A 14,543-nucleotide genomic window follows, 5' to 3' on the forward strand; every position below is an offset into this window, starting at 1 on the left:
TGAAAAGCTCTCTCCATGACAGGAATTATGGAAAGATTCTTTCTTTTTGCTACAAGTCATGCTATATCTCATTTGAAATTGGAATGTTCAGCCAACTGCGTGATCTGATTGGCTGAATATCCATGGCTGCTTGCCACTCTAAATTAAATTACCCAGTTTAGTTTGCATTGTGTTTCAAACCACTCTGACTGCAGCTTGCAGAGCTGACACATATGAGGGGGCCAAAGGGCTTCACTAAATCTGGTTGGCTTTGAACTAGGCTGGGGCACTTCTTAAAGGAGAAACCAAATTTAACAGGCTGAGAAATATGCACAGCAAATTGGGGCAGTGTGTGTTTCGTTTTTCCATACCCAAAGAGCAATCGTATACCAAAAAGAACTTTATTTTATATTAAGTCAGTAACAAAACAAGAACCAACAAATGGAAAGTCTCCATCTGAGAGAGCACAGTGTTTGTGTCACCTCTATAGCAGCCTGGATCTGAACACATAATGGCAGCTGCTTCTGCTTCAGAGAGGAGATCTGTCTCAATTTACAAGTGGAATCATAGCAGCTAGAAGTTACATTCATGATAGTGCTAAAAAGACTGTCTCCTAACTTTTTTTTGTATTTTGTTTTCTCTCATACTTCAAAATATTGAACAGGAGGAGTTTCTGGCTTTTCCCAAATTGTAGGTGGGATTTGTACTTGCCTTATTCCATTATTTTCCTGATACAGAGTAAATTCTGCACATGAACAATTCCACCAGCAAGTGCAAAACAATTTAACCAGGCAAAGTATTAATTAATAGTCCACCCAACTCAGTCTCCAGCAGAAAACTATCTATGTATCAGAAATATAAATATAATAATTTGGACTCTGCCACCATTTATGTCCCATGTTATGCAGCATGTCAGATTAGATGATGTTAGCGGCACCATCTGGTCTTAAAATCTTTGGGTCTGATTGTGGAGTAAGACTGGTTGAATATTTTCTGATGGAACATTTTTTCATTGAGAAATACTGATTAGTCTAAATTGAAACATTTTGTGGGGCTGTATCAAAGTCCTCAAAATTTTTAATGAAAAATTATCAAAAAAATTTGCTTCAATAAGGTCAAAGCACCTATTGTTTCAACTTTTATGCTATTGTATAATAGTCTCCATCATAAATTGTAGTAAAATATAAAAGTAGAAACTATGAAGCCAAAGGGCTTCAACCTTTTTGGGCCAAAGCCTTTTGATAAGATGATACAATATTTACACCATGACATTTTTTTCATTTTGATTTGTGACTGAAGGAAATATTCAAATGTCAGAATTTTCCTCAGAATGGAAATTCCAAGTTTTGACCAGTTCTATCCTGGAGTCATTTACATCAGAGGAAAGTGAGTGCAAAATGGGTGTAAATGCCAAGAGATGGGAATGGTAAAATTTTATGCCCATTTTTTGTACTGGTGTAAATGACTAGGTGCAGGGTCACAGAGAATCTGGCCCATAAATATTAAGGCCAGAAGGTGCCACAGTGATCATCTAATCTGACCTGCGTAACACAGGCCAGAAAGTGTAGCAGAGTACAGATTTGTTTTATTCAAACTTCTGATAGAAAACCAGGCCCTATGAATATATGACCCCTTCAGGAACAACAGAGAAAAAAATCTAATTTGATCTAAACTGGGTTATGAAAATAGGCCACTTTATCTTTAGAAACCTTGAATGGAAAGTCATGGAGAAACATGACGTGAATGGAGGGACCTTTAATCTGTTCTGTTTCTTTTTAGGGAATTTTGGTTCCTGATTAAAAATCAGGACTTTGGATCTGTGTGCTTTCTTGCTTAACTTCCCAAACTGATGGTCCGAACAGACTTCCTTTATAATCTACATGATTTAGCACTAGCTAATATTATGAGCCATTATATGTTGTTAACCACTGGTTATTTTAACAGGGAAGGTGTCCTACTTGAACACTGTCTTGTGTCCCACTCAAACAGCTTAGGACAGTGGAAGACTCATCTGCTTCTTTGTCCCACTATTAAATTTAGCACCCCCTAAACTGAGCAAGAAATTAGAATTTCAGGCATTGCATGATGGGGAGGTACAGTTATCTGCACTAGAATGAAGTGACTGGGCTTTCAAATGACTGTTTTCCCCTGATGTACTATAAAAACCTGTTTGATACTTCTGGCTACCATTTTCCCTGTAGACTACAGCTTTATTGTGAGGATGAATTTGGAGAAAAAATGGATGGATTCAGTAAAATTGCGTATATGAGTAAGGAAAGCATGATTTGTTCCTAAGTGAGCTCAAGTCTTAAAAAGTCATCATTATTATTATTATTATTTGCATTATAGCACTTAGATGCCTTAACTAAGGTTGGGGCCCTGTTGTGCTAGGCGCTGTACATACATATAATTCAAGCCTCAAAGAGCTTACAATTTACATGGATGAGACAGACAAAAGGTGGGAGGGGAAACAGAGGCACAGGGAGGGGAAGCGACTTGCCCAAGGTCAAACAGCAGGTCAATGACAGAGTCAAGAATAGAACCCGAGTCCTAATTCAGTCCCCTATTAGGGACAATATCAAGTTTGACATCATTTGGAGGAGTTTTTGGGTCACTCTTAGGCTGCTTATTTCTGGTTTATACAGTGAAATATGGACATGCAGATCTGTCACTGTAAAAATACCTTATTTTCCTTTCCCTCACTGTCCTTTCTGGATTGTGACCTGATGACTTCTTGTAAAGTGGCACCATGGTTCTGACAGATACCAATTATCTACTTGCAATTTTTAAATGCTAGTTAATATTGATCTAGTTATTGGGAATGCATTTCTATTGCAGAACTCAAAGAAACTATGCCTGCTACATTTCCCTATTAAAAAGCCTTACCTGAAATATCCTTATGTGAGAGAGAAGTAACTTTTGTCTCATCATGTTGAAAACTGTCAGTGCTATTTAAAATAAAGGATTTTGACCCAAATGGCTGGAAGCATCCTGCTGTCGGACACCATCTGCTTGGAAAGCAACATCATTTATGACTTCTGCAGTGTGGGAACCAAATGCCAGAGACTGGCAAAGCATTTTCCATTGTACTTTAATTCTAATAAAGCAAGATTCTTGCTTATTCACTTTGCTCAAATATTGCATGTACACCATTTTATTTTTGCTATTAAGCTAGTATCACATTAGGATGGAAACTGGAATCTTTCTGTAGCCAGATCTCCTCAGGCTGAGATTTTGTCCGATTTCATGAAGTAAGGAGGGCTGGGCTTGATAAATAGATGTGGGCTTCTCAGGAAAGCTCAGTAAGTGTTCTGGGTGATTCATTCACGGACAACAGTTGATCGTAGTCCTCTTTATAACAGCCTTTAACAGATATGAAGATTGTTACCAGTCTTCTTTTCTCAAAACTGGGTATGTTGGTCTTGAGAAAAGAAAACTAAGGCGGGGGTGGGGACGGGGGAGGAACCAGATAAGTCTTCAAATATGTTCAGGACTGTTATAAAGAGGATGTTGATCACTTGCTCTCAGTGTCCACTAAGGGTAGATAATGGTCTTCATCTGCAGCAAGGGAAATGTAGGTTAGATATTAGGAAAAGCTAACTATAAGGATAGTTAAATACTGGAATAGACTTCCAAAGGAGGTTGTGGAATCCCCATCACTGGAAGTTTTTAAGAACAGGTTAGACAGGTTTAGGTTTATTCGGTCCTGCCTCAGCAGAGGGGGCTGGATTAGATGACCTATCGAGGTCCCTTCCAGCCCTACATGTCTACAATTCTATGATTCACTTCTCCCTGAATCACGGCTGGATCACCAATACACCAGCTTGATTTTGAGAGCGTTAACCAGCAGGAGGTGGCATTCTTCAGATGTAAACCCAAGGTCCTTACTTCTGGCCATTAACATTCCAATGGCATTTTTCATGAGAGTGGTGGTATGTACTCAGGTAGAAATGATTTGTTCAGAGCTCCTATCTAAATACCCCTGTAGTTACATTGGATATGGTAATTTCCACTTCCTGGTCTGGTTCTTTAGTCTGCAATCAATACAATCAATAACATTGTCTTTTGCTTCTTTTATGTTAATTTTTATTTTAAATATAGTGGTAAATTTCATACTGATGAAAGTGAGGAACTGATAGTACTGCTTAACCTAGGCATAGTGTGGGCAGGTGCTAGGCAAAGTTCCTCCAAACAGCTCTGTCAATAAACATCGGTCCTGACCAACGGCACCCCTATCATTCTACAACAGGCTTCTTGTGAAAGGGATGGCCAATTATGACACACAGTGTGATGGTTTTGTGTTGTGAAAAAGTATCTGACTGGTTCTAGGATGAGACCACTAAACTTGTGGCTTAGATCACAAGCGATGATGAGTTAATCATCGTCGTTTTTAATTTAAGCTAGCGTTCAAATTCTTTAACATACTGTACTCACCTCAGCCAATTTAACAATCATCTCTTCTCAGGAGAATGCAGTGAATGGAGAGCACCTGTGGCTGGAGACCAATGTCTCTGGGGACCTGTGTTACCTGGGGGAGGACAGTTGCCAAGTCAAATTTGCAGTGAGTATAACAGTTTCAGACTTTCTTATCTGTTTGTAGGGCAATGAATCCAGTTTTGGTTGAAGAGACTACTTCAGAAGCTTGGGAACTTGCATTTCCTAGTGTGACTGGTGGTGCCTTGCTATAGCAGATAGATAGAAAGAAAGAATCAAAACTATTGGTCAAATTCTTTATTTAAACAAAATTTTAAAAACCTCTCAAAATTGTACTATTTCTACTAATAGTATGAAATCTGAGGTGTTTACTGAGTCCTAATTTGGGCAAGCTCCCAGTGATGTCAGTAGAAGTTTGCCTGAATAAGAACTGAGCTTAAGACCCCTGAGAATTTTGCCTGTAGCAAGTAGTATAGACCCTTAAAAGTATACTGTGCCTAATTCACTACTGTGTTATTACAGTTTGATGAGGAGACATCTCTACTGAAATCAGTGCTGTTACCCTGGAATAAAACTGCAGTAACCGTGGTGAATCAGGACCATTTTGGAAATGCTGGTGGCAGTGGTGGATTAGCCACTGGGCCAACGGGGCCCATGCCCAGGGGCCCTGTCCAATTGGGGGCCCCTGGAAAAATGGGTGACCCCATGCCCCAACCTGCTCTGCCCACCCACCTGGTACTCCTGCCAGGGAGCTGGGTCGGAGCACGTGGGTTTGCCCCGCTCTGCCCAATGCTCCTGCTGGGAGCCCCCATGCCCCAACCCTTCTCCCCCTGGCAAGAGTGCAATGCGGGCAGAGCGGGGCAAGCCCCCCCTACCCTGACCCCACTCCCTGGCATGAGCGCTGGGTGGATGGAGCAGGGCAAGCCCCCGAACCCCGACCCCGCTCCCCAGCAGGAGCACCGGGGGGAGAAGAGGGGGACTGCAGGTGGAAGGGGTGGGGAGGGACCCCCACTTGCTCTGGCCTAGGGCCCCCCCCACAAACCCTAGTCCATCTCTGGCTGGTGGGAATCTTAGTTGATTGAAGGCAGCCAACAGGCCCACAGATGTGGAGTCATATGTGAGAACTGACAATTTTTAATTGCCTGGCCTTTTCTTGACTGAAATTCTTTTCTGTTTTAAGGTTTTGTTGGTTGCGGGGAATCTAGTAGTGTAACACAAAGTAGCACTTGTGCTGCTTTCTGGTGTGGGTATGTGAACTGTAGATGGGGAGAATCTAGTTAACTCTAATTATGTTTTTGCTTATCTTGATCAATTAAATGGCTAATGGTTTTCCAATGTGAATCTTTTTAGAAATACTACATCTTTCTATGGCTGCACTGGCCTTTCTGATACTTTGCTTTTTACATATAAAATATTTTTAGATCAGATATCTTTTTTTAATGGAAAAGTGGTATGAAATAATTAATCTATAATTGCATTTATGGAAAAATGCATAGAAATTTTAATAAACATAAGGCCTTAGCAGGATATGAACTCTCACCCTTTGGAGCTGACACTTTATGATAAATAGTACATGGGATGGAAAAGACTCAAAGTCTGATTTATCCACCAGTCTTTCCTTACTAATGCTTGGAATCAGTACTGCAAGCCCCAACATTCAAAAATCATGAGTCCAATGCCCAAAATCATGAGATTGGTTTACAAATCATGATGCTTTTAAAAAAAAATGTTTGGTTCTTTTTATTTTGCTTCTGGTCTTTAAGCTGTTAGGGTACGTGTGTTCCATGTTTTCAAGCTTTTCTCTGCAATCATGAGGACTAAGAAACTTACTTTTTATGAAAAGCTGAGATTCTTATGCTATGTCATAATTCTATCAGTTGGCGTTTTAAGAAAAACACCAAAAAATGAGAGACTTACGAAGAAAAATCATGATTTGACAATACTGCAAATTTACTAGTGTTACGTTAGCTACAAGAGGGCTGTTGCTTCCAAAATCTAGCTAATAACATATTGAAAATTATAAAGAAAACATTAATTACAAGCTCTTAATGACTATGATAAAAATGACTGCAAAGTTTCAATCAAATCAGCCTTAATTTATTGTGTTGATAATCTTTCTGTCTTTCAATCAGAAATGTTTCTGTAAAAATGTCTTTTGCGAGACTCATTAGAACGATTAAGTATGTGCAAGAACAAGAAAGAATTAAGTTTATGGTAAAGGCTTTCTGTCCTTAATGGACACCTAGTGTTCATTTTAATAGGAATTTGACCAGTAGGATTCTATGGAAATTGCTGTAAAAACCTATTAACAGAAGATGATTTCTTTTGTACAGAATTGTAAAACCACCCTAAAGAATTTAATAGAGAATTTATGTTCCTGCTATAACATTTTATAGGTTGGTTAACAAAATTCTGCAGGACGATTATCATTCTCTAATAAATTACACAGGATTTTTCTGCAAGGCATTGGTCAGAGAGATGCCCCATCAAATTCAGTGCTTAATAGGAACAGTAGAGGAGGAACTTTTCCCCCAGTTTGGCTTGAGTCATTACTGAAACTCTCAGTAAACCGTGTATGTTTCCTTGTCTCTTCACTAGCTATGCCCTTTTCCATTTCAGACTGTTCCTGATAAGGAAGTCTTATTCAAAATGTCATCAGTAGCTTTATTTACTATTTTAAAAATGCCTTTAGTTCTTGTTTTCCATCCACATGCCCATGCCATATGTCCCATGTTCCACCTTATTACCCTGTTTATGCCTTTATTCTTGACTATTCAACTATAAGCCATTTTTCAACATATAGCTCAATCAGGTTTTGAAGACAATCCAGAAGACCTGTTGGATAAGATGAGGGAAAGAGAAGCTGTCTGGCTTCTGATAAATGGTTTTGCTTCTATAAATGATTTCCCCTCATTCCATACACTCTCACCCACACTGTTCTTAAATGTTGTAGAAATCGGCTCTCCGACGGAAGTGTGCTGCCTGCAAGATTGTGGTCCACAATGCTTGCATGGAACAGTTAGAGAAGGTAAGAGGACACCACCTGCTGGAATATTGAATGTATAGTACACATTTTTAAATCTATAACTGAGTATTATCCTGAAAATCCCATGAGCTTAATTTCTGGTACTGTATGTCAAATACATTACAATGCTTTCATAATATCATAGATAGAGCTGTTTGGAATTTTTCAAATGGAAATTTTTTTATAGGAAAAAAAGCTGTTTTTAAGACACAAAATGCAAAAATTGACTTTTACGATTATTTTTGTTTTTGTGAATTTTTTTGCAATGTTTTTATTAAAATATTACCAGTTTTAGCTGAAATTGTTACCTAAATAATTATCAAAATTGGTTTATAGTAAATGAAAAATTTCAATAATGTTTCAAAAATGCTTTTGATATGCATTTTTTTAATCAAAATTTTTGAAAAATTTCCAAAACAAACAGGTCTATTTTGAACCATGTGAAACAGAAACAACTTTGAAAGTATGATTTTTTTTTATACTGATTTTTTTAAGCATATTGTTAACATGCTCTAGTTATAGGGGAAGATGATGTAGACTAAAATGAAAGATAGACAATGCCCTGCTTCCTATCCCATACATACTTGCCAGTCACAGAATTCCACAACCACAACAGCATCACTCAATTTATGGCAGTTGCCATTGTTAAAAGGAATACGAGATCAACAACCACCATAAATATTTTAATAGGGTTCCCTAGATTCTCACTGCTCCTAAATTTTAGGAATTTAGCACTTTGAATTACAACTGGAAACATTTTGTAAATCTTTCCTTGCCTTGGTAAATAATTTATTTCGATATCTATCCCACTTACAATTGCCTCTAAAGAAACCTCCCCAAACCTTCAAAATCCCATAATATATTGATCATATAATGCAGTTCTCTATCAATGCTCCTTCATCTGGTAATACAGATATTCCTGATTATAAATTAACTTTACAGGATGAATTTTTCCCAATAGGATTCATGGGGGGAAAATCCTGGTGCCACTGAAGTCAATGGGAATCTTGCCATTATCTTGAATGGGGTCAGAATTTTACCCCATGTGTTTGACACTGATTCTTGCACAGAAGTGGGTAATACGTCAAAGATTTGCAGTGGCAGCCCTTTAGAAAAGGCTTTTAGTTTTCCCTGATTTGGATGAGTTTTGCAAAACGTCATTAAATACAAATTTGTTGGGGTTCTTTTTTCAGTGAGTTTTAGTACATTCCAGTTAACACAGCAGAAGGTAAAATAAGACACAATCGCATTGATCCATTATTCTTGACCTGTTTTACCAAAAGTGATGATGATTTCTTACATCTCCACTAGTTTATGGTGTCCCAAGTAATAAGAGAAAGTGCACACTCAAATGAAGGCCACTGAGTTGAACGTTAGTTTGTTTCTACTAGTCTAGAGAGTATGAAATTTGCCCCAATGCAGAGGCTATCCCAAGATCTGCACATCTCTTCAATCCCATTTTATGGGATGTTAGTGGTGCTTGTTCCTCTGTCCTGGGGTCAATTTTAACTAAAATAATTAGAATTTAGGTGACCTTTTCCATCCTGTCAAAGTTCAATGGTGAAACAAAGACTCAAGACTCCAGATGAACAGCATTGGAAGAGAGTTAATAGCATTACAAGATTAATCTGTTTTCACAGAAGAAATATTTTCAATAACTTCAGTTTGACTCAGAGCTTCCTGATGTCCCTTAATGAGCAGGTGGGCCTGACTTAGTTTGGCTAGGTTTAAAAGCCAGTTATTAGTGAACATTGGAGCAGTGAACAGCCAGCAGCTAACAGCAGAGTTTCTGTAGGAGTTTGTAAGTGAGAGTTTGGGTGGGGAGTTTTTCTTTTTCTTTTTTTCTAGTTATAGGGTCTTGAAAAAGAAGACAATGATAGCTATTAAGACACACTAGAAATGATCAGAGGAGGAGAGGACAGAAAGAAGATGGTTGGATGCAGAAGCTGTGGGTTATACATCATCCTTGAGAGGGTATCTGATGGAAGCTACTTATGCATGAAATGTCACCTGATAGAGCTCATAGCAGCAAAGATTCAAGGATTAGAGATGCAGCTTGAGACAATGGAATTCAGATGGGTATTTGAAGAAATAATGCAGGAAAGGAGAGAGGAGGTGGTACAGACAACTCAAGATTTATGGACACCTCCTGAACAAAAGGAGATAGAGGGGGGGACTGCCAGGAGAGGAGCATGATCCATGGAAGAATATGACCATGAGGACAAGGCAGAAGAAAAGACCAACTAGGGGTGCTGAAATTGAGTTGAGTAATAGGTTTGCAGCACTGGGAAATGAAGAGGAGAGACAGACAGAAGATGAGGTGCGAGAAAGAAACAAAGGGAAGCCAGTCCCTGCAGAAGAGAGGAAGAGATGGTGGAGATAGCCTGAGGAAGAATGAAGTTGATGTACAAGGGACTGCTAGAGAGAACATAAAACAGATTCATACCAACACCAGCAAGAGACAGGTCTGTGTGACTGGGGACTCGATACTCACCAGATCAGTTCCAGAGAACAGAAGAGTGTGCTGTCTGCCAGAATCAAAGATACGAGATGTGGATGTGAGGCTGACGAAGATCCTGATGGGTGCAAGAAAAAAATCCACTGATTGTGCTGCATGTTGAGATGAACGACACTACTAGATTCCCACTGGAATGGATCAAGAACGACTGCATTTGGCTGGGTAAGATGCTTAAAGAAGTGGAAGCTCAGGTGATTTTCAGTGAAATACTTCAGGTCCCTAGAGAAGGAGGGCAAAGGCATGACAAGATAATGAAGATGAACAAGTGGCTCAAGGATTGGTGCTATGAGGAAGGTTTGGAGGATGATCGACCATTGGGAGGCATCCACAAAAAGAAGAATCTTCTCAACTGATGGACTCCACTTGAACACTTGGAGTGTTATCCTTCTGGGATCCATGCTGACATGGCTGATAAAAGAAGAGCTTTAAACTAGGAGATGAAGGGAGAAGATTGGGAGAGACTCGTGAAATCTTCACGCCTGACTTCAATACACAGCAGAAGGAAAGTCAACTAAATGAAGATACAATAAGGAATAATGGAACACAACAAGCTAGAAAACTGGGAGGCCTGAGTGAAACTGAAATGCTTGTACACAAATGCAAGGAGTCTGGGCAATAAAATGGAGGAACTGGAACTACTGGTGCAATAGGTCAAACCAGATATTATAGTAATTACAGATGGAATAGCACTCATTACTGGAGGAATACAGGTATTTTGTGGAAGGATTGTAAAGGAGGTTCTGTTGGGATGGTTTTAGGGGCCTGCTATAGATCTCCAGGGTCAGTCTCCATTATGGATAGTGATCTCTTTAATATTATTAGAGAGAGAAATATTTTTGGGAATTGTCATAATAGAAGACTTTAACTTCCAAGATATAGATTGGAAAATAAATGCTGCTAATACCAGTGGGGCCCATTTCTTCTTGGTTATGGTAGATGACAGTTTTCTTCATCAAATTGTCACTGAACCAACAAGAGGTGATGCAATTTTAGACTTGATTTTAGTAAGTAGTGAGGACATCACAGAAGAGTTGCTTATAGGAAATAACCTTGGATTGAGTGATCACAAGTTGATTCAGTTTAAATTAAATGTAAGGATAATCAAAATCAGGTCATCAACTGTGGTTTTTGATTTCTAAAGGGAAGCCTTTGGGAACTTAAGAGAATTAGTTAAATAAGTCAGCTGGACTGAAGAACTCAAGGACTTAAATGTACAGGAAGCTTAAAATTTCTTCAAATTAGTTTTACAAAAACTATCTGAAATTTGCATCCGGAGAAAGGGGGAAAAATCTTGTATGGATAGACTCCAAACCCAGCTGGATGAATAACCACCTCAAAAAGGTTGTTAGGCATAAGCAGAGAACCTATATGGAATGGAAAAAGGGGCTGATCAGCAAAGAAAGCTACGTTGTGGAGGTTAGAAAATGTAGGAATAAAGTGAGAATTACTAAAAGTCAGGCTGACTTAGCTCTTGCCAAAAAAATTAAATAATAGGTAAAAAGAGAGTAAGGAAGCATGAGGTTCAGGTGCTATTCAGAGGGATAGGAAGGAGATTAAAGATAATCTAGATATGGCCCAAAAACGAAATGAATACTTTCCCTCAGATTTCAGTAACAATGGTAATATGGAACATGCGCATGAATACACTGTGAGTGATAGAAATGAGTATATAGAAATGGAAATTGCCACATCAGAGGTGGAAGAAAAACTTAAATCTCAAATTTTGGGGATCAGATAATTCCATCCCAGAATCCTGAAAGAACCAGCACATGATTGCTAGTCCAGTAACAAGGATTAATACCTCTATCTATTCATGGATAGTACCATATGACTGGAGACTAGCTGACATCATACCTATATTTAAGAGAGAGTAAAAAAGTGATCCGAACAATTACAGACCTGTTAGTCTGACCTCAGTAGAATGCTAGGCTTTAGAGCAAATTGTGAAGAAAAGAATAATTTAAATTCATGGAGGTAAAGGGAAAGTAATGCAATGTGGGTTTACCAAAGGTAGATCATGCTGCAGTAACCTGATTTCCTTCTTTGAGAAAAGAACTGATTTTTTTTGATAAGGGAAGTGCAGTAGATCTAATGTTTTTGGACTTCAGTAAAACATTTGACATGGTAACACATGGGAAATTATTAGTCAAATTAGGGAAGATGGAGATCAGCACAAACATTGTAAAGTGACTAAGGAATTGGCTAAAGGGGAGAAGTGCAAGGGATTGTGCTGAAAGGTGACTTATCAGACTGCAGAGAATTCTTCGAGGGTTGGTCTTGGGACTGTTCTTAGTCAATATTTGTATTAATGACCTTGGCACCAAAAGCAGGAGCGCGCTAATTAAATTTGCTGATGATATGAAGTTGGGAGGCATAGTCAATGCAGAGGAGGATTGGAATTTTACACAGGAAAATCTGGATGGCCTTGAAGACTGGAGTGACTGAAATGGGATGAAATTCAATAGTACACAGTGCAAAGTCATATAGTTAGGGTCTAATAATCAGAATTTCTGATACAAGCTGGTGGCTCATCAGTTTGGAAATGACCGAGGAGGAAAGAGACCTGGGTGTGTAGGTCGATCACAGGATGAGTATGAGCCACCAGTATGGTGTGGCTCTGAAAGGCAAATGCAATCCTAGGATGTATTAGGTGAGGCATTTCCAGTAGAGATAGAGAAGTATTAATGCCCTTGTACAAGGCATTCGTAAGACTTCATTTGGAATTCTATGTACAATTCCAGTCACCTGTATTCAAGAAAGATGGATTTAAACTGGAAGAGGTGGAGAGAAGAGCTACTAGGGGGGATGTAGGTTCAATCTTAGGAGAGCAGACTGGAAGATCTTGGTTTGTTTAGTCTTGTAAAAAGAAGCCTGAGAGGGGATATGATTGCTCTCTTTAAATATATTATGGGGGTAAATACCAAAGAGGGTGAAGAGCTATTTAAGCTAAAGGACAATGATGGCAGAAGAACAAATGAGTATAAACTGGCCACGAACAAATTAAAGGTTGAAATTAGAAAAAGGTTTCCAACCATCAGAGGAAGAAGGATCTGGAACAGCCTCCCAATAGGAATTGTGGTGGCAAACAACGTAATTAATTTAGAGAGAGATCTGGACAAATTTATGAGTGCCATTGTACAATGGGGTTGCTTGTGATATGGGGGGAGGGCTTAATAGCCCTGGGGCTCACTCTGGTTTTGTTCCTAAAGCTCATGCTTCAGGGTTTCAGTTGGTCACTGACAAAGGTCAGGAAGGGATCCCTTCCTCCCACATTGTATTCTGGGAGTTTTTTTAATCTTCTTCCTCTGAAGCATCAGAGATGGCTACAGGTGGAGATGGGACACTGGACAGGGTGTTGAGTTGGTATCAAGCAGTCTCTCCTTCATGAGCATGGCTGGCTGGTTCTTGCTTACATGTGCTGGGTCTAACTGATCACCATATATGGGGTCAGGAAGGAATTTCCCCCCCAGATCAGGTTGGCAGTGACTTTGGGGGGTATGGGGGTTTGCCTTCCTCTGCTGCGTGTGGGTGTGGGATACTTGTTAAGATTATCTGGGTATATCTCACTTAATCATTTCCCTGTCATTGTAGGGACCTTAAGCATTGGTGCACCTCAATCCCTCCTAATATTTGACTGGAACATAACAGTCTAGTCTCCTGTGGGTCTCATTTACTTTGGTCCCATTTCCATTGCTGGTTTTAGTGGGCAGGTGCTGGGTGGTGGTAGCAGCCTGCGATATACAGGAGGTCAGACTAGATGATCTAGTGGTCCCTTCTGGCTTTAAACTCTATGATGCTGTTTCCTGTTCCAACATAAGGACATAAGAATGGCTATACTGGGTCAGACCAATGATCCATCTAGCCCAGTATCCTGTCTTCCAACAATGGCCAATGCCAGGGAATGAATAGAACAGGCAGTCATTGAGTGATCCATTCCCTGTTGTCTACTCCCAGCTTCTGGCAATCAGACTAGGGCAGTGGTCTCCAATCTTTTTAAGCACAAGATCACTTTTTGAATTTAAGTGCAACCCAGGATCTATCTCAAAGAAAATGTAGAAATAACAGTAATCACACAAACCCAAACACCCTTGCCCCACTCCTTCTCCGAGGCCCTGCCCCATTCACTTCCTGCCTCCCCCCCTCCCTCCCTCTGTTGCTCACTCTCTCCCACCCTCACTCACTTTCACTGGGCTGGGACAGGGGGTTGGGGTGTGGGAGGGGGTGCGGGCTCTGGGCTGGGGCCGAGGGGTTTGGAGTGTGGGAGGGGCTCAGGGCTGAGCCTGGGGCAGGGGAGTTGGGTGCAGGAGGGGGTTCAGGGTGCGGGTTCTGGGAGGAAGTTTGGGTGCAGGAGGGGGCTCAGGGCTGGGGAAGGAGGTTGGGGTGCAGGAGGGGATGCGGGGTGCTGGCTCTGGGAGGGGTCTCAGGGTTTGGGCAATGGGTTGGGGTGCGGGATCTGGAAAGGGGCTGGGGCAGGGGGTTGGGGTGCAGGAGGGGGTACAGGGTGCAGGCTCTGGGACAGATTGGGGTATGGGAGGGAGCTCAGGACTGGGGGTCGGGGTGCAGGAGGAGGTGTGGGGTGTGGACTCT

The 14,543-nt window shown here is 40.4% G+C and overlaps 1 protein-coding gene across 1 annotated transcript in view; it reads left to right on the forward strand.

Annotated features, from left to right (window-relative positions):
• The window catches only part of DGKI (diacylglycerol kinase iota), a 239,832-nt gene that overhangs the window by 62,437 nt on the left and 162,852 nt on the right, over positions 1 to 14,543 (forward strand). Inside the window, exons 3-4 of the mRNA XM_026657521.1 lie at positions 4,445 to 4,540; positions 7,367 to 7,441. Of these exons, the coding sequence (XP_026513306.1) occupies positions 4,445 to 4,540; positions 7,367 to 7,441 (171 nt within the window). The remainder of the gene's footprint in view (positions 1 to 4,444; positions 4,541 to 7,366; positions 7,442 to 14,543) is intronic.

Source organism: Terrapene carolina, unplaced genomic scaffold, assembly GCF_002925995.2.
Source record: "Terrapene carolina triunguis isolate 2854851 unplaced genomic scaffold, T_m_triunguis-2.0 Scaffold247, whole genome shotgun sequence".
Lineage (NCBI taxonomy): Eukaryota > Metazoa > Chordata > Testudines > Emydidae > Terrapene > Terrapene triunguis.